Raw genomic sequence first — 21383 nt, 5'->3', positions numbered from 1 at the left:
TATTTATACACAGCTGAAATTATTGGACAAAATTACCCATGCGGAGGTTTTGCGGCCGCACAATTCTGTGTGCGGTCCGTTCTTTGAAGCTGGGCTTGACAGGATGGACTTCTGTGGTTGCACAATTCTGGGTTGCGGCCTCACGTCTTCAGATTTTGCGGACCGCGTATTTCTGAGTGCGGCTGCACTCTTGAATTTGAGCTTGACAGAAGGGACTTCTGCGGATCGCACATTTCTGAGTGCAACCGCACTCTTGAATTCTGCGGCCGCGCAATAATAGTGTTGTCCGCACTTCTTCATGGACTCGGAACTCCATCTCTCTGAACCTCATCTTCTGCGGCCACACATTTTTGAGTGCAGCTGCACTCTTGAATTCTGCGGCCGCACAATAATAGTGCGGTCCACACTTCTTCATGGACTCAAAACTCCATCTCTCTGAACCTCATCTTCTTCGGTCGCACAATAATTGTGCGGTCCGCACTTTGCAAAGGCATTCTGTCAGAGGTCCTTCATAGTGTGCGGCCGCACTCAATATTGTGCGGTCCTCACTTTGCTCTTTTTGCTTGGTTTTAGTCCTAATCCAAAAATACTCCTTCTTGAGTTGAATTTTATAGTTTTAGCTCTATTTCTAGTGCTCCTGCAAGTAAGCACATTTTATCAGTTTTCGGGAATACCTTTAAGAATTTTTAAGCTAAAACTAAAGTAAAAGAGTGCAAATAAGTAGTCAAAATCTCTACTTATCAACTCCCCCAAACTTAAACTTTTGCTTGTCCTCAAGCAAATAAGGTAATTCCCACCTCCACAAGAAAAGAGTTATTTCAGCTGACCTAAGTTGCATCAAACACACATCAATTGGGACCAACAATTACCCACACACTCATGAATTATCAACAAGGCCATGTTTTGAATGTCAAAGCACAAATAGCTCAAATGTGACATTTGAGCATCAAGAATTGACTTTACTCATCAAGAAAGTTCGCACTTTCATGTAGGTCACGGTGGATCCCAAACTCCTCCTCCTATATTCTCCGTAAGCTCATATCACTCAATTCAATGATTCGTGAAAGGTTCGCCCTTCACTCTCAAAAGAATGTCATAAGTACGGCTCTAAGTACCATATGCTTGCCCCTCATGTAGATCACCACTAATATAAGCTCACTCAGCTTGAAATCATGCTTGGCTTTTTCGGCATGTAATGAAGGTTTTTGGACTAAGGAAGAAAATATTGGAATAGAACGAGTTCATCTTTCCTTTACCACTCTATTTTTTCTTTTTGGCTCATACTTTGCCTACTCTTTGAGTCATTTTCTTTTTTTTCTAGGGGAACTAGAGAGACTTGACATCACTCTTTCTTGGTCATGATATTCATATTCTCCTTCTTTATTTTCTCCATGCTTTGCACTTTTGTTTTCTTTTGAATCCTTTCAACCCTTCAAATTATTCACTTTCTTTTTGTGTTTTTCTTTTGTTTTTTTTTTTTGCTTTTTTTTTTTGCCTTTCCTTTTCATCATTTCTTTTCCCTTCTTGTGCCTTGATACCACTTTCAAACTCCTCATCTCTCCCTTAAACTTATGTTTTCGCCATTTATTTCTCATGAGTGCTAAGGAAAGTTCGGGTACCAAGAGAGGGTCACTATAAAACGGGTAAAGGCTTGTAACATAGTTATCGAATGAAAAAGGCTTTAGGCTCAAAAGGGCTGACTAAGGATAACATCATTAGTGGGCTATGAAAGGTTTCAAAACGGGTCAAAGAGAGCCTACAATCACTTCTCAAGCCAAAAAAACTTAAAATTTCGCCTAGAAATACATTCGGGGAAAGTTCTAGACCATTCGTATGGGTACTTGGACTTGTAATAAAATATCTCACCTCTCATACAACCGGATTGTTAAAGAGGATAGAGTTGAGGGCCCACAACAATCGTATTCAATATTGAAGATCGCTAATGGTTCAACTAAACCACCCGATGATTGCCTAAGTCAACACAAGAGTCACAAGGTCACTAACTTGAGCCATTTCTTTCCAAAAACTTATTTTTAACCATAAGCATATAGTTAAGTGTGTTGGTACCAAGTGAAACATGCTTGACCCTTTTTTATTCATTAACACTACTGTTTCTACCTAAACATCAAAAACAGACTCAATTCCGTAAGAAGGTTGTCACGCCATCCATCGTCGGGAAGAGCCACCTGGTTCACACAAAAACCACATTTGGGAAAGAACCGTGCTGAAGGAGACTCACTACATGACAAGGCAACAAGGCAACAAGTGCCGAAGGAGATCTATTACTACCTGATGTTGGGCTCTATCAACGGCTAATATGGAAGCTCATGTATGCTACAATCACCAGGCCTGAAATTTGTTATGCCATTCAGATACTTAGTCAGTTCATGCAGCAACCGAAGAGATCTCATTGGGAGGCTGCTCTTCGAGTTGTCAAGTATCTTAAGAATTCACCGGGTCAAGGAGTTTGGTTGAAGCCTGCTTTTGTAACTGAACTTAATTGTTGGTGTGACTCTGATTGGGTAGCCTACCCTAACACTCGTAGATCTATAACTGGATATGTCATTAAGTTTGGTGGTTCACTCATCTCTTGGAACTCAAAAAAATAACAAACTGTTTCTTGGAGCTCTGCTGAAGCAGAATATAGAAGCATGACTTCAGCAGTCGCAGAAGTCACTTGGTTGCTTGGTCTTTTCAAGGATTTGGGTATCAATATTCAGGTTCCTGTCACTGTGTTGAGTGATAGTAAATCAGCCATACAAATTGCTGTTAATCCTATATTCCATGATCTTACATCGAAATTGATTGTCATTTTATTCGCGACAAGATCAAAGTTGGCATGGTCAAGACTGTTTATGTGAACACCAATGATCAACTGGCAGATTTACTCACTAAGGTGTTGAGCCAGGCTCAACTTTTGCATCTTCTAGGCAAATTTGGTGTGCTCAATATTCTGTACCGTGCATCTTGAGGGGGTATTATGATATACGCACGTGGCAGAGTTAGTTGTAGTTAGTTGTCTTAGGTTAGCTGTAATTAGTTGTATAATTTTATTCTTATTGGCTGGTTGGTTAAGTAGTTGAGAACTTGTATATATAACCTCTTAACTAGTGTAATGAGAGGCGGCTATCATTTTCTCGAAGCTTCCGCCATTAAAGAGCTTTGTAGGTCAAGCTGCAACTCACTAATTCTCAAGCATTTTAGCACCTTGACTAAAGATATAGACAATGAAGATCACTCAATTCCTAAAAGAAAGATGGCAAATGCCGTTAACAACATCACTTTTACGATGAGTCACTTACTCTCTAGATCGCTGCACATTTTTTTCGGCTCTTTTTTTCTGACAGTTGGTTGTTTTCAACTAAAAGTGTGTCCTGGACATTGGCTCTTTTATCACACGAAAAGACCATTTCTCTACCTTTTGTAATTTTTTACAAAGGACTCCAAATGAATGGTTTTGGTCCCCCCCGGAACAATGGTCCCACTCTTAAGATTAATATATTCTATCTTGTTTTGCTGATCTAAGTGATGCCGTCAAACTAAAAACTAATTTAAATACTTGCACTAATGTGTTGTTTCTTAAATAATTCATATAGACAACAACAACAATAATCCACTTAAATCCCACTAGTGTCCACTAGTGGGGTCTGGGGAGTATATTGTGTACGCAAATTTTATTTCTACCCCGAGGGAGTAGAAAGACTGTTTTCGAAAAATTCTTGGCTCAAGAAAACGAAAAGAGATAATATCAGTATCGCCGATAGAAATCATAGGAAAAATAACATCATAAAAATGAGAAAGTAGATGCAAAGCAAACGCTATAGACAATACATATACCCGACACTATGAAAAATAAAAGCGTAGTAAGACATAACCTTGCCACTAGTTGACATCGACAAAAACCCTATCAGACTAGCCTCACAAAGATACGAAGTAAGGGAGACTCAACTATGTACCTCCTAACCTACAACTCTAATACTCAACCTCCACAACTTCATATCAAGAGCTATGTCCTCGAAAATCTGAAGCCTCGCCATGTCCTGTCTGATCACCTCTCCCCAATACTTCTTAGGTCGTTCTCTACCTCTTCTCGTGTCCTCCAAAGCCAGCCGCTCACACCTCCTTACCGGGGCATCTGGGCTTCTACTTTGTACATGTCCGACCATCTGAGTCGTGCTTCCCGCATCTTATCATCAATGGGAGCCACGCCCACCTTCTACCGAATATCTTCATTCCTAATCTTATCCATCCTATTGTGTCCGTACATCCACCTCAACATCCTCATTTCTGCTACTTTCATCTTCTGGATATGTGAGTTCTTAACAGGCCAACACTCAACTCCATACATCATGGACGTTCTAGCTACCGCTTTGTAAAACTTACCTTTGAGTATCGGTGGCACTCTCTTATCACACAAGACTCCAGATGCTAACCTTCACTTCATCCACCCCACCCCAATACGGTGTATGACATCCTCGTCAATCCCCCTTCCCTCTTGATAACCGACCCAAGGTACTTGAATTTGTTACTATTTGGTATGACCTGTGATTCAAGCCTCACTTTCACGCCCACTTCCCTCGGCTCAATGCTGAACTTACACTCTAGGTATTCCGTCTTCGTCCTGCTTAGCTTGAAACCCTTAGACTCAAGGGCCTGTCTCCAGATCTCTAACCTCTCGTTAAGACTAGTTCGCGACTCGTCAATCAGAACTATGTCATCTGCGAATAACATATACCATGGCACCTCCCCTTGAATATGGTGTGTTAACACGTCCATTACCAGGGAAAATAAGAACGGGCTGAGCGCAGAACCTTGGTGTAACCCCATAACAACTGGAAACTGCTTGGAGTCGCCTCCTATAGTCCTAACCCGAGTCTTAGCCCCATCATACATGTCCTTAATTACCCAAATGTAGGCAGCAGACACGCCTTTTGCCTCTAAGCATCTCCATAGAACTTCTCTAGGAACCTTGTCGTACGCTTTCTCTAAATCAATAAATACCATGTGCAGATCCTTCTTCCTCTCTTTGTACCGTTCCACCAACCTCCTAATAAGGTGTATAGATTCCGTAGTAGAATGACCCGACATGAATCCGAACTGGTTGTAGGATATAGACACTGTCCTCACCACCCTCGCTTCAACCACCATCTCCCAAACTTTCATGGTATGACTAAGTAATTTGATACTCATATAATTGTTACAACACTGGATATCACCTTTGTTCTTATACAACAGAACCACCGTACTCTACCTCCACTCTTCCGACATCCTCTTCGTCCTAAAAATAACATTAAACAGTCATGTCAGCCACTCCAAGCTTGCTCTACTCACACACTTCCAAAATTCAATCGGAATTTCGTCTGACCCGGTCGCTCTACCCATACTCATCTTACGCATAACTCCCACGACCTCCTCAACCTCGATGCGCCTGCAGTCCCCAAAGTCACGGTGACTCTCGGAATGCTCCAGTTCACCTAGCACAATATCTCAATCCCCTTTTTCATTCAGAAGTTCATGAAAGTAAGTCTGTCATCTCCTCTTAATCTGAGCATCTTCCATCAATACTCTACCATCGTTGTCCTTGATGCATCTCACTTAGTCCAAATCCCGGGCCTTCCTCTCTCTCTCTCTCTCGTCTTCGCCAGCCGGAATAACTTCTTCTCTCCGCCTTTTCCCCCAGTTCCTCGTACATACGACCATAGGCTGCAGTTTTAGCCTCCGTGACCGCCAGCTTTGTTTCCTTCCTAGCTACTTTATACCACTCCATATACAGCTTTGCTTCCTTCCTAACTACCTTAAATAATTCATATAAAGCTGAATTCAATTCATTTTCTTCAAGATATAAAATATGCTAATCAAAATTTAAGGAAAGAAATTTGCGGTTTTTCAATTTTTGTACAAGACATATTATTCGCAAGAATAATAATTACCATCTTTAAACAAGATGAGAAGAGGATGTAGAAGATTCTTTAAAAAATGGTGTAAACTTTTCGTACTTTTCTGCTTTTTATTTGCTTTCCCTATACTCTTTTGTCATCTCGTAAGAGAAAGAGCCAGTTTGGATATAAGAATTTTTTTTTTTTTTTAATTTTTACTTAAAGATAACTTTTAATTTTTTTTGAAAATTTAAAAAATTCTAAAAAATTATTTTCAAAATTTTCACCTCAGTTCACTCACAAAAATTCAAAAATAACTCAAAATTATATTCATGTCCAAAACTCCAAATACAACTCTAATTTTCAAATACCATTTTCACTTGAATTTTTTATTTTTACTTTTTTTTTGGAATTTTACAATTCTTATGTCCAAATACCCACTAAGGGTAAAGTTTTTCGTTCATTTTCAACCAAAAAAACAAAAGTAATTACTTAAATCACAATAGATTTTTCTACATAATCAGAAGGGAAAAAAAAAGAAGAAGAGGCGGCTCTTACTAGTGTAATTTTTTTTTTATTGTTTAACACTGCAGTTTTGCGTCTACATATTTCAAAAAGCACTTGTTAGATTCGTTTAATTTACAAAGACCCAAGCACTTTTGTCCAGATTCAATGTATTTATTAGTCGAGAGCCATAGTCCAAATTATTTGCTAAAAATATATTAAAAATTAAAAAAAGAACAAGAGTCCAATTTCAGTTTTTGCCCTTTGACTGTTTGCTACTCCACTCGCATTCATTACGCGCTCCCACGCACCTCTTCAAGTACATATACAATCAACCGAAAAATAGTTCATCCATTTACTTTTACTTGTCATGTTTTAACTTTTCACGTCCCTTAAAAAATAATAAATAAAATATATAATTTACCATAATACCCATAATAATTGATAAATATTTTTAATGACTTTGAGAAAATGATTTGAAATGAGTAATTAATGATGCATGTATAACACGAAAAAGAAAATTATCTTCTCTTGATATGCTAAAAGTGACAAGTAAAAATGAACATCTATTTTTAGAATATTGGACAAGTAAAATGAAGGGCAAACCGTAACGATGTGTGATATTGTAATAGCCAAACTCACACTTTAGTTATTTGGTTTATGTATCTATGAGTTACATTCAAATAACTACTACATACAAGTCAAGTTTTATTGAATAATTTGAAGTCAAGTTTGCACAATCATTTAAGATGTAATCACAAGATCACCAAACTAGATATAAAAATTAAGATACATAATTTTATTGTTGACGAGTCGAGACTCGAACACAAGTTTTTTTATAAATGTAAACTTAAGAATCAGAACAATACAAAAATCACATTACTCCCTACTACGAAAGCCCCCAAATTCGTGTCGATATTAAAAAAAAGAACGTTCAAATTTATCCTTGCACTATTTAAAATGCACAATCTTAATTTTGTTACATTTATAGTTTATTCATACTCTTGTCATTATCAACAACAATAACAACAAACTCGGTGTAATTCCACAAATGGGTTATAGGGAAGGTAGAATATACGCAGACCTTACCCCTACCTTCAAGTAGACAGAAAGGATGTTTCAGGTAGATCCTCAGCTCATGAAAGGTAAAAGGATGGGCAACAACAAACATACCAATCAGAAAACTGAAACACTAACAGTAGGTATTGTAATCACAAAGCCGAAACGAAAGCAACAACAAGAAATAACAGAAGTCAAGTGATACGACAATAAACAAAGGACACTAAGTCATGTACTAGAGCTACTGTTACAGACAAGACAATGCTTGGCTACCTATCATAACCCTTTACCTTTATTCTCGACCTCCATACCTTCCTATCCATGGTCATGTCCTTAGTAAACTGGAGCAACGCCATATCCTGCCTAATCACCTCTCTCCAATTTTTTTCGACATGTCTCTACCTCTCCTCAGGCGCAACCTCTCGCACCTCCTTACATGAGCATCTGTATCTCTCTTCTTCACAAGCTCGAACCGTCTAAGCCTCGCCTCCAGCATCTTGTCCTCCATAGGGGCCACGTTCACCTTGTCCCGAATAACTTCATTTCTAATTCTATCTAACCTGGTATGCCCGCATATCCATCTCAACATCCTCATTTCAGTCACCTTTATCTTGCGGGCTGGGAGTTCTTGACTGGCCAACACTTTGCTACATACAACATATTCGGTCTGACCACTGCTCTATACAACTTACCTTTAAATTTTGGTGGCACATTCTTTTAGCATAAAACATCGGAAGCGAGCCTCCATTTCATCCACCAATGTGTAATATCCTCGTCGATCTCCCCATTCCCTTGTATAACTGACCCAAGGTATTTAAATTTTTCTCTCGTAGGGATGACTTGAGAATCAAGCCTCACGTCTTCATCCATTACCTGAGTGGCACCATTGAACTTGCACTCCAAGTATTATGTTTTGGTCCTACTCAACTTGAAATCTTTAGACTCCAGGCCTGCCTCCAAACCTCTAACCTCTCATTAACACCGCCTCGCGTCTCGTCAATCAGTACAATGTCATTTGTAAATAACATACACCACGACACCTCCCCTTGAATGTGGCACATCAGTGCGTCGATTGCCAAGGCAAATAGAAATCGGCTGAGGGATGACCCCTAATGTAACCCCATCATAACTGGAAAGTGTTTCGGGTCCCCTCCCATAGTCCTCACTCGAGTCTTAGCTCCCTCATACATGTCGTTAATATCCCTAATGTATGCAACAAGAACATCTCTAGCCTCCAAATATCTCCATAGAACCTCACTCGGTACTTTATCACAAGCCTTCTCTAAGTCGATGAACACCATATGTAAATCCCTCCTCCTCTCCCTGTACTGCTCCATTAACCTCCTAATAAGATGAATAGCTTCCGTAGTCGAACGTCCCAGCATAAATCCGAAGTGATTTTCAGAAATAGTCACAATCCTCCTCAACCTCAGCTCCACCACTCTTTCTCAAACTTTCATAGTATGGCTTAGTAACTTGATGTCTTGGTAGTTGTTGCAACTTTGGATATCACCCTTGTTCTTATACAACGGGACCATTGTACTCTATTCTTATTCTTCGAGCATCTTCTGCGTCCTAAAAATGTTATTGAATAAGCCAGTGAGTCATTATCAAATCTTGTTATTAGTTCGATTTTTTTTTTCAAGATGTGCAATTGTGGCTGAGGATTTTTATTAGTGTATAGTTTTTGAAAGAATTCTAAAATATATAATACGTATATGTAAAATAGATTTACATGCGTTCTAAGTTTGGGAAATGTCGTTAGCTTAAATACGGAGTACTGTAAATGCGACTGTGCGTCGCCATTTTGAAAGGCGATATACGAGTTAGCATTTCTGTACACACAACGGACCAATTATCGGCGCGTGAAGAGGCAAAAGATACTGTCTCGTGCTAGGCACGTGACTCAGCACTAAAGAAAGCCATCAATCCTCCGCCTTTCTTCTTCACCACCCAAATATTCCCTTTCACCCACTCCCTCAAATATATCTGTAACACTCTCTCCGCCATTTTCACAAAATTCTCTGTTCGTAAAAAACCCTAGCTTTATTTCTCTATTTGATATTCGCTAGGGGTAAGGATGACGACGTCGTTTGGAGCAGCGATCAACGTCGCCGCCGTCGATGACCCGAACCCGAAGCTCCAAATTCAGAAGTTCAACGGGTTAAAAAGCACCTCCAATTCGCTGTTGCTTAGCAGACGTCTTCACGTTTTTCAGTCCTTTTCCCCGTCGAATCCCAGTTCTATTGTCCGCGCCGTATCTACGGTATAAGAAAAAGCTTACTTGTTTCCATTTTAATTTACTTTTCCTGATGTTTTAATTTAATTTTTAATGAAATGTTTTTTGTTGCCCATTGATTGAAGTGTCGATGTGTTTTTTTTTTTGGTGAATTTGTTTCGATTTGCGTATTCCATGCACTTTTTGAGTTTTTTTTTCAATCCAAGGTAATTTGACTATTGTCCTTGTCGCCTTATAAAGTTTCTATTTCAAGCAATTTCCGCCACATTTTGCCAATTTTACTTAAATTTTTTAGAAAATCGTTTTGGTTCCTTTTTTCTGCAACTCTATGTGCGCGCTGATTGAATTACTGTGATTTGTTTTCATTTTTCTTTTGTATATGCCATGCATTTTTTTTTTCCGGGTTTTTTTCTTAACAAAGGTAATTTGACAGTTTTCTGAGCTGGAATATAATTACCTTGCTTTTTGCTAGTAAATTCTATATATTCAAAAACTAATTTTTTTAATAAAAAGTAAAGTCTACATATTTTTTTTGCTAGTAAAGGCTAGACTTTTAATCATTCAAAAGGTAAAAAGTCTAGATTATCAAATTATTTCGTTTTGCCTTTTGCTTATTTTTTAATTTTTTGTGTTTTATGGTTGTGTCAAAAGAAGGAAAACAACAACTTTGTAAACCACTACTGTAATTTATGTTTCATAGGCCTAATGTTAGGAGGAATTCTGTCATTTTTCATTTTACTGTGTGCATGGTAAAAATTTGTAAAGCCTAATACATCCATTGATCTTTTGCAGCCAGCAAAGCCAGCTGCAGTGGAGCCCAAGCGTAGTAAGGTTGAAATATTCAAAGAACAGAGTAACTTCATAAGATATCCTCTTAATGAGGAGATTCTAAATGATGCCCCCAACATCAATGAGGCTGCAACACAATTGATCAAGTTCCATGGAAGCTATATGCAATACGACAGAGATGAGCGTGGGGGAAGATCATACTCATTCATGCTTCGGACAAAGAACCCTGGTGGGGAGGTACCAAACAGACTCTACTTGGTCATGGATGATCTTGCTGACCAATTTGGAATTGGGACACTTCGTTTGACGACAAGACAAACCTTTCAGCTGCATGGGGTCTTGAAAAAAGACCTGAAGACAGTAATGAGTACAATCATCAGAAACATGGGTTCAACTCTTGGTGCATGTGGTGACCTCAATAGGAACGTTCTTGCTCCAGCTGCCCCATTTGCTAAAAAAGATTATATGTTTGCTAAACAAACAGCTGATAACATTGCAGCACTTCTAACTCCCCAATCTGGATTTTACTATGACGTTTGGGTGGATGGGGAGAAAGTTATGACAGCAGAACCTCCTGAAGTTGTGAAAGCTCGAAATGATAACTCCCATGGAACAAACTTCCCCGACTCACCTGAACCCATTTATGGAACTCAGTTCTTGCCAAGGAAGTTCAAAATTGCAGTTACTGTGCCAACTGATAACTCTGTGGACATCTTCACCAATGATATAGGCGTTGTTGTTGTATCTAATGAGGATGGAGAGCCTCAGGGATTCAACATATATGTAAGAAGGCAATCTAGGTTCTTGCTTCTTTCTTCTTTTGCTTGTTGTAGGGGCTAATGTATGTTATCCTTGACTTCTTTTGCAGGTTGGTGGTGGTATGGGGCGAACTCATAGGATGGAAACCACTTTTCCTCGTTTGGCAGAGCCATTAGGTTATGTGCCTAAAGAGGATATACTCTATGCTGTTAAAGCTATTGTTGTTAGTCAAAGAGAAAACGGCAGAAGAGATGATCGCAGGTACAGCAGATTGAAATATTTACTCAGCTCATGGGGAATCGAGAAGTTTCGATCTGTCACTGAACAGTATTACGGAAAGAAGTTTGAACCTTGCCGTGAATTGCCTGAGTGGGAATTCAAGAGTTATTTGGGATGGCATGAAGCAGTAAGTCTGCAGTAGGAACTCATCAAACTTTCATCTATGACAATTAGTTCCGTACTAGTGCTAATTGTGATGTTTACCCTTGATATACTTTGTTGATTATACCTTGTTCTTCAAATACTTTTGTCAGGGAGACGGTAGTTTGTTTTGTGGTCTACATGTTGACAATGGTCGTGTAAAAGGAGCGATGAAGAAGGCACTCAGGGAAGTTATTGAGAAGTATAATCTGAATGTGCGTCTCACACCCAACCAGAATATTATCTTGTGCAATATTCGACAAGCGTGGAAGCGCCCCATCACCACAGTTCTTGCACAGGGTGGTTTGCTGGTAAGGCCAAGTATTTGATTGATCCATGTATGCTTTCCATGAATGAATTGTTGAGATTCCCAATAAGTAGAAAGTATAGCAGTGTATTCTAGCCATTAATAAAAAAGAAAAAAAGAAAGCATAGCAGTGAACGGAATGCAATAATTCACAAAAGGGTCGTACTTTTAATTAATAAATGCTTATGGAATCTACTCAGTCTGAAAAGGTATAAACCTCTTAAAATTGTTGGTGTTCCGAGAAATCCTAGGAGTTGTCTGGTAATTCCCTCCCCCCAATTGTTGTATTTCACTTTTTACTACTACCTCCTTCTCAAAAGAATGGCGGAGTTCGGAGGACGAGTGTCGACTGAATGTTATTACCTTGGCGGCACACATCCTGCTGAAAATATGCAAACTTTTTGTGTGTGTGTGTGTGTGTGTGTGTGTGTATATATATATATATATCCAAAATTTGAGCTGCTTGTTTCTTAATGTGAATGAATTGATATTTATGTTTTATAAGGTGGGATAGGTGAACCATGGAGCTGATGTGAATTTCCTCTAGTTTTCCTTGATAAAAACTTTTAGAATGCAGAAAATAGAGAGTTGCCCACTTTTCTTGATGGTCCTATATCCTGAAGTTTTTGTTTTTGGCATTTCATTATGGTCTTCGTCTTGGGTAATCTTTATCATTTTTCTTTGAAAAGCAACCTAGGTATGTGGATCCTCTCAATCTAACAGCGATGGCCTGCCCGGCTTTTCCGCTTTGTCCTCTTGCAATAACTGAAGCTGAACGTGGAATACCTGACATCCTCAAGCGTGTTCGAGCTATTTTTGAAAAGGTATGAAGTATTGCCATTTCTAAATTATTAGTTGTACAATCGGTTGCTTGTTTATATTGAACGAGATTGACCTTTGTGGTTCTAGGTTGGTCTGAAGTACAGTGAATCTGTCGTCATAAGGGTAACAGGCTGTCCTAATGGATGTGCTAGACCATACATGGCTGAACTTGGCTTGGTAGGAGATGGTCCAAACAGCTATCAGGTAGTTGAAACTCAAACTTGTTTGAGGTCTATTGAGGAGTTGCTGTAGTTTTAGCATTTATGATTATGGTGACCTAGATTATCTAAACCGGAGCTCTAGTGAAACTCACAATGTGTTTGTTTCAGATATGGCTCGGTGGTACTCCCAATCAAACTTCATTGGCAAAAACTTTCAAGGATAAGGTTAAGGTTCAGGATCTTGAAAAAGTTCTGGAGCCTTTATTTTTCCATTGGAGAAGAAAGCGACAATCTAAAGAATCATTTGGCGACTTCACAAACCGCATGGTAAGGAACACTTCTTTTAGTAGATAACATTGTATTTGTTAAAAGGTAATCTGATTGAAACAGAAAACATCATTTTTCTTTCATTCTATATTCTTTGAATGGGGAATCTGAATCATGTAAGATTCTTATCTTATGGATTTTAATTTTATTCCAGGGATTTGAGAAACTTGGAGAGTTTGTTGAAAAATGGGAAGGCATCCCCGAGTCATCATCTCGATATAACTTGAAGCTATTTGCTGATAGAGAGACTTACGAAGCCATGGATGCACTTGCAAGCATCCAAGATAAAAATGCCCATCAATTGGCAATTGAAGTAGTGCGCAATTATGTTGCTTCCCAGCAAAATGGGAAAAGTATGGACTGACCACGTCTTTCCTGTTGCAAAATAGCAAGATTGAGCAAGGAGGTATAACTGGTGCCCATGTCTTTAGCCTGTTATCTATTGGTAACAGTTGAAACAAGTGGAGAATTTTGACGTATATTCTGCAAGCATTTGTAGTACTTCACTTGTAGACCAACAGTACCCTGCAGTTTCTTTTCCTTGTTTATTTTTCGTTTCTTTTTGAAGAGTAAGCAAGATCTTACAATGGTCTGTTTTTTCTCTCGATTTTTTCAGAGGACTGTCTTTTAAAACTCCTGTACATGTCCAAATTTGCTGTGTTTTTAAAGGTGTTGTTTCGAGTTTAGTCTGTCTGCGCCTTGATTTATCCATGTTTCTGTTTACATTAGGACCTTTTTTATGTGTCAAAACTGTTCTTCTCTGCCCCTGCTATGTGGACTAAAGCATAGGATTAGGATTTGCACTTAGTTTACTAATGTTGCCAGGCCAGAGCAGTATTTCATCTCCCCACTCCCATAGCAGTGTTTGTCACCGTCATACCAAGTACCTCATTGGTTGTACTTCGCTTTGACACATTGGGAATTGCTCTGAATGATTTTCATACGGTATATGCTTATTTTGTTGAAATAGTTAGCTGGTTGTAAACGTAATGAATAGCTCTTTGTAACACAATACACCAGATTGAGCTATTTTCTACAGATTTTGACATCATAGCACCTTTCATAAGAAAGAAAAAGACTAAATAAAGTGGTGGTGTTCGATTCTATTTGCTACTTTCACATGTACAGATTGCCATGCACTTTTCTGGTCATGACTGTGAACCTTGGAATTGGAAATTTCACATTTACATGATTGAAGCAATAGCAAAATAGTTACTCTTATTATTTATTTGTACAGCCAAGTTCTGCATACATTGGCACATGAAAATTCTTACTTGCGGCATATTCTAGCTGTGGGCTTTGTAACACAAATTGGGGCATACTTCTTTGCCTCTGGTGTACCGCGCTTCGGCTCTTCCTCTGCCATGGCAATTCTTGCAAACGAACTTGCAGCAGCAGTAGCTAGCAAGGCAAAAGTCAATTCCCTCCTGCCACTGCTATTCTCTTCCTTTCTGTTTATCTCAATCTTTTCTATCTTAAAGGCTTTCACCATAACCATCTTTCCCTGAGTGGTCGTCGGAGGTGGGTTGGATATGGTGGTGGCTGAATTGCCAAGGAATGAGGATGAACTTGGTAGAGAAGACATTGTTGGAAGGTTTTAATTTTCTTTCAGAGATCCAAAGTTTTGGACTTTATAATTTGCATATAAATTGAATGTCTTTTGGTTAAGATTTCAATGTGACGAGGAGTAGGGTATCATCCAATTGAATGTTTTTTTTTTAAAAAAAAAAAAAAAAAAAATTGGATCCAAAGCCTTATCCACAAAACTTGTGGTGTTAAATGTGCTTATACAGTTAAACTTTTCTATAAAGTTTCGTTTGTTCCGAATTGTTTTGGATGATATAGCGAAGTGCTGTTATAGAGAACATATATTATAACATAACATAAAAATTGGTTCCGAAAAAGTTTGGCTTTTATAGAAAAGTGTTGTTACATAAGGATGTTATATAGAGGTCTGACTGTTTGTTTCTTTGTTTTCTCCGCATGACTTCTTAAGATTAAATTGACAAAATTATGCTACTCTTCACCATTAAGTTATGCATATTTGCGAGTCAATTGTCTCAATTTTTGCCAGTAGCATATTCAACTGGGGGTATTTTCCTAATATGTAATATATTGATAGACTTGCGACTATCCAATTTCTCGAGTTAAAAAGAAAGTGATTTCTCTGTCTCTTTTCGACCAAAAAATAGGCCATACAAGCTTGTAATTGATTATCTTCCTTTTTAGCAATAAAAGAAAAAGAGATTGCATGCTTTGGTTCAATTCAATTTTATATAACGAAAGGACGAAAATATATCCAATTATTTTTGGAATAATTTGTGTTGAATAAAGATTCTCTGATGCAAGTTATTTATAAAGTCCGTTATGGCACTTAAAAACTGAAATTGGCGACAGACGCTAAACTGGAAAAATCTATGCTAAAAGGGGTTAGCAACGGATTTCAAGCCGTAATATCCTTGTACTTAAGGATTTAGCGACATAATTTTTTTGGTGCTAATAGGATCTAAATTCAATTCCTATTATTATTATTATTATTTGTAGTGATGTATTGGCAAAAGATTAAAAAAGAAAATGTGTTATGTTATTCAATTTGTCCAATTAATGCCTGATCATACGAATTTGCCTTGTAACATTATAAGTGACTTAACTGTCAATATTTTTCTACAATCCATGCATAAAAATTAAAATATTAAATCACTTTCAAGGAAAAGGTTTTTACATCATAATGTACTAGTACAAAAGAACATTCATATTGTAATTTGTAAACTTCCCTCTAACTTTATCAGTAGCGGCAAATTCTTGCAGTTGGATTTGTAACACAAACTGAAGAGTACTTCTTCTTGGCCTCCGCCGTTCCCCTCTTCGGCTCCTCCTCGTCGGCCATCGCCACCTTGGCGACGGAGCAAGCGGCGGCTGCCGCCACGGCAAAGAACAACTCCCTCCTCCCACTGCTGTTGTTCTCTTCTTCCTTCTTCATCACCACTTTACTTGATGAGCTGGCTTTCACCATGACAACCCCACCGCGGGTGGCGGCGGCGGCTTTGGCCGGGGCCACGGCGGCGCCGCCCAAGAAAGAAGATGTCATTGTGATGGAAGCCATTGGAAAGGTTTATGGATTTCTTTTGTGTGTTAGAGAAAAAATTTGAATAAAAGAAGTGATCTTTTCCTTTTCTTTTTGTTAGTTAGAATGTTATATGTACAAGTGGAAAAGCAACAAACAAAAAGAAAGAGAGAAAGTGAATGTTCGTTGGGTTGTCATCTATTTGCTTATCCAGATAAAAGATTTTTAAGCCAATGGATATTTGTGACATTGAAGTAGTCAATATCTTGGCAAGAGAGTTTTGTTCCCCGAATAATATTCACGATAAATAACAATAACACAAAAGAGTAACAACGACATCAAATTTTTTAACGGAATAAAATACAATGCCCGAGCGGAGCAATAAAATATCACTATAATATTACAACTTGATAGTCTCAAGAGACTACTACAACTTCGAAAGAAATAACACTCTTTATTTTAAACACCTCACTATAATATTACTCTCACTCTCTACTTATCTCACATGCTACAATTAGTTGATTACTCTCTCTACGCTCTATTGCGCTCTCTGATTTTTTGATGTACATAAAATGAGGAACGAAGCCTGCTATTTATAGCAAAACTTGTCAAACTTTCAGCCAATCAAAATGCTTGGTATTTACAAATTGCATCGTCCAAACTTGCTTTGGTTTTGGTCTTGTTGCAACTTGCAACTTTGCAAGTTTTTGTTTCTCACGTTATTGCAAACAAATTGCCATTACAATTTGTTGTTCTCTTTTTTTTTTAATTGTTTAATTGGGACTGGTCCCATAAATCTCTTCCTTAATTTTGATTTTTTTTTCTTCATTCCAATTCTTGATCTCAATTTCTGAAAATCTTCAATTTGAGGGGCTTTATAAAAATATTCGCAACTTGATCACGAGACTTCACATATTTGAGCTCGACTTCTTTCTTGTCAATGCATTTTTTGATGAAGTGATACCTTGTATCAATATGCTTGCTTCGATCATGATACACTGGATTCTTCGCGAGTTCCTGTGCTGATTTGTTGTCAATACAAATCTCTGTAGTTTCAATTTGTGATAAATTGAGCTTCTTCAACAATCTTCTCAGCCAAATAGCATGACATGTACAGGATGTTGCTTCTATATATTCAGCTTCACAAGTCAAGAGAGTAACAATTGATTGTTTCTTTGAACTCCAAGAAATAACAGAATCACCCAAGAAAAATACAAATCCGGTTGTACTTTTTCTATTATCAATATCTCCCGCATAATCACTATCACAAAATCTCACAAGGTTGAAATCACTAGAAGAAGAATAAAATAGCCCAAAGTCAATCGTACCTTTTAGGTAACGAAGAATTCTTCTAGCGACTTTCAAATGAGTGGAGGTAGGAGCTTCCATGAAGCGACTTACTACTCCAACCGCAAAGAGTATATCTGGCATGGTACAAGTCAAGTACCTCAAACTTCCCACAAGACTTTTAAAAAATGTGGGATCCACTTTTTCTCCTTCATTAAACTTGGACAATTTTGTCGCACTCTCCATCGGTGTGTTCACGGGGTTGCAATCGAGCATGTTGAATTTCTTTAAGATCTCCTTCGTATAACTTTCTTAGAGATGAAAATTCAATCCTCTATCTGCTTCACTTTAAGCCCAAGTAGTATGACATGAGCCCTACGTCCGTCATCTCGAACTCACAGGACATATCTTTCTTAAAAGCTTCAAACAAACTTAGGTTATTACCCGTGAAAATAAGTTCATCAAAATAAAGATAAACAAGCAAGATATCTCCATTAGTCTGAACTTTAAGGTAAAAAGTATATTCATGGAGACAACGAGTAAACCAATTTTCTTGAAAATACTTGTCGATGCAACTATTCCATGCCCGTGAGGCTTGCTTCAACCCATATAAAGCTTTGTTCAACTTCAACACTTTATCTTATGGTTTTTGACCATGAAACTCAATAGTTATTCAACATAGACTTCTTCTTCAAGGTAGCCATTCAAGAAGGCTGACTTGGCATCTAGTTGATGGATCTTCCACTATATTTGCATCGCCAAAGAGATCAGCAAACGAATCGTCTCCATGCGGGCAATAGGTGCATAGACTTCTTCATAGTCAATACCTTGCCTTTGCTTGTAGTCTTTTGCCATAAGTCGTGCATTGTATCTCTCCACATCTCCATCAACATTTTTCTTTGTCTTGTATACCATTTCACACCAATTGCTCGATGATCCTTGGGAAGTGTTGTCAACTCCCAAGTGTTGTTATTCTCTATTAACTCGATCTCCTCCTACATGGCTTGTTTCCATTTTTTGTCTGTAACAGCTTCATCAAAGTTTATTGGTTCACTATCAGCAAAGAGACAATATAAAAAATCAAGATTAGTAACTTCTTCTGTGCCCTCATAGAGCTCTTGAATGCTCCTCGTCCTTTGCGGTTGTTCGTTTGAACTTTCTTGATAAGAAAGAGATTCAACATTGGTTGGAGAAGGAGGTGGAGTTGTATCTTGCGTAGGTTCCACGGTTCATCACCAAAATATGGAAGAAAGTCATATTAAGTTTCTTCATGAGCTTCCTAATTCCATGCCATTTCTTTATCAAATTCAACATCACGACTGACCATCACCTTGCCGTTGCTTGGATTGTATAACTTGTAGCCTTTTGAACTCGTATCATAGCCAACAAACACATGCTTGACACTTCGATTGTCAAGCTTCGCTCTCCCTTGATGTGGCACATGAACATAGGCTATGCTTCCAAAGATTCTTAAGTGCTTGACACTTGGCTTTGTTTCACTCCATGCTTTTTGAGAAGTTTGATCTCTAACATTTCTTGTTGGAGACCTGTTGTTCAAATAAACTGCACAAGAAACAGCTTCTGCCCAAAATTCCTTGGGCATACCTTTAGCTTTCAACATACATCTAGCCATATTAAGAATCGTTCTGCAACTCTATTTTGTTGGGGTGAATAAGATATCGTTAGAGGGCGACGAATTTCATGAGACTAACAAAAGTCATTAAATTCTTTTGAAGTGAATTCGCCTCCTCTATCGACCTTAAATCTTTTATTTCATAGCCACTTTTTTTTTCCACAAGTACTTTGAAAATTTTAAAAGCAGGAAAAGCTTTAAATTTTTGGTTCAAGAAATAAACCCAAGTCTTTCTGCTAAAGTCATCAATGAAAAGCAGAAAATATTTACTTTTACTAAAGGAAGATGAATTGATTGGCCCACACACATCAGTGTGAACAAGTTGGAGTGGCTTGATTTTTCTTGACATGGACTCCTTTGAAAAACTCCTCCTTGCATGTTTTCCAAGAAGACAAGTTTCACACAATTGATTGAGATGGTTGATTGATGGTATCCCATGCACCATGTTCTTTTCTCTCATTGATTTGAGCGCTTCAAAATTCAAGTGCCCAAATCGCATATGCCAACACTATGATTCATCTTGCACATTAGCCTTCAAAAACTTTGCATCAATTGTCTTAAGATTGAGAGAAAATAATCTATTCTTTGCTATATGCGCTTTAGCAATTAGAATTTAACTTGAATCTCTAAGCCAAAGATGCATATTTTTCATGTGGATATTATATTCCTTTTCAAGAAGTTGGCCCAAACTCAAAATGTTACTTTTTAATTTTGGGATATAATAAACATCTTGAATTAACTTGCGGTCACCATTTTTACAGGAGATCAGAATCGTACATATCCCTTCGATTTGAATCATTGAGGTATCTCCAAAGGACACATTACCTCTCACCATTTTATTGATCTCCACAAACTTCTCTTTGCATCCACACATATAATTGCTTGCTCCATTGTCCAAATACCACGAGCTACAATCATCCATGTCTTCTTCCTTGAGTGCCACAAACAACGTTGACTCATCTTCTTCTTTCTTGTCGTCAACAAGGTTAGCTTTTTTTTCAACATTGCTACAATATTCCCATGAGTAATGGCCAAATTTATGATAATTATAACACTTAATTTTTGATTTGTCATACCTTTATCCATTATTTTCTTTGTAGTAGCCACGTCATATTCCTCCTCTTTGTCCATGACCACGACCTCTGAATGTTTGGTGGATTTTAACTTCATTATTGAAGTTGTTACCATTACTTCTGCTTCTTCCATGACCGCTACAACCTTGTACTCGTCCATTCCCTCGATAGCTTTTTTCACCTCCATAATCCTTAAAGGATGCCCGAATTTTAAGAAGTTGCTCCAGTGACACTTTTTGTCTCCTCTTGATCTTTTCTTCATGGGCCTGTAAAGAACTCTCCAATTGCTCCACCATCATTGAGTCTAAATCTTTAGACTCCTCAATAACACACACCACAAAATCAAATTTAGGTGTTAAAGTGCGAAGGATCTTTTATACCACGCGGACATCTTCTATGTCCTCCCTATATCTTCTTAATTGATTTACATCAACCTTCACTTTTAAACAATAATCCGAAATGCATTCGGATTCTTTTATTTTTAAAACTTCAAAATCAGCCCTTAGAGTTTGAAGTTTTACCTTCCTCACCTTGTCAACTCCTTGGAGAAAATTTTATAAAATCTCCCAAGCTTCTTTTGAGGTGGTAGCATCTGCCACCTTCTCAAACATGGCATCATCCAAACATTGGTGGATGAACGTGATTGATTGTTGATCCTTCTTCCTCGTCTTTGCTAAGACCTCTTTTCCATTTTGAGGCAGAGCTTCCTCATTATCGGATTTTGCATACCCTCTGTCTACGATTTCCCACACATCTTGAGAGCCAAGAATGTCTTTCATACGTAGACACCATTTCTCATAATTATCTTTTGTGAGACGGGGGTACTGAAAAGATATCAGACCATTATTCGCCATGGCTTTGATACCACGTTGTTGGAAAAAATAATATCCCGCCCATGAATAATATCCACGGTAAATAACAATAACACAAGAGAGTAACAACGACACCAAATCTTTTAACAGGGTAAAATATAATGCTCGAGCGAATCAATATAATACCACTATAATATTACAACTTGGTAGTGTCAAGAGACTACTACAATTTCGAAAGAAATAACACTCTT

General features: G+C 38.0%; 3 protein-coding genes across 3 annotated transcripts; 1 reads left to right on the top strand and 2 right to left on the bottom strand.

The window, feature by feature from the left end:
• Positions 1-9391: 9391 nt before the first annotated feature.
• LOC104098131 (sulfite reductase 1 [ferredoxin], chloroplastic) lies at positions 9392-13949 on the top strand. The gene is made up of 8 exons (XM_009604796.4): positions 9392-9705; positions 10471-11250; positions 11336-11632; positions 11760-11957; positions 12643-12777; positions 12863-12979; positions 13105-13263; positions 13418-13949. Exons 1-8 carry the CDS (start codon positions 9520-9522, stop codon positions 13625-13627), a joined length of 2082 nt encoding a protein of 693 aa, XP_009603091.1. The 5' UTR covers positions 9392-9519; the 3' UTR covers positions 13628-13949.
• Positions 13950-14533: 584 nt separating this feature from the next.
• Positions 14534-14848, bottom strand: LOC104098130 (photosystem II 5 kDa protein, chloroplastic-like). The gene has a single exon (XM_018771455.3). The coding sequence runs from the start codon at positions 14846-14848 to the stop codon at positions 14534-14536; it is 315 nt and encodes a 104-aa protein (XP_018626971.1).
• A 1200-nt stretch (positions 14849-16048) lies between these two features.
• LOC104098129 (photosystem II 5 kDa protein, chloroplastic-like) lies at positions 16049-16366 on the bottom strand. Its single transcript, XM_070189888.1, has one exon. It carries the CDS (start codon positions 16364-16366, stop codon positions 16049-16051), a length of 318 nt encoding a protein of 105 aa, XP_070045989.1.
• Between the last annotated feature and the right edge of the window lie 5017 nt (positions 16367-21383).

Source organism: Nicotiana tomentosiformis, chromosome 11 (genome assembly GCF_000390325.3).
Source record: "Nicotiana tomentosiformis chromosome 11, ASM39032v3, whole genome shotgun sequence".
Lineage (NCBI taxonomy): Eukaryota > Viridiplantae > Streptophyta > Magnoliopsida > Solanales > Solanaceae > Nicotiana > Nicotiana tomentosiformis.
The sequence above is the reverse complement of the archived record's forward strand: the minus strand, read 5'-3'. Positions and strand labels throughout refer to the sequence as shown.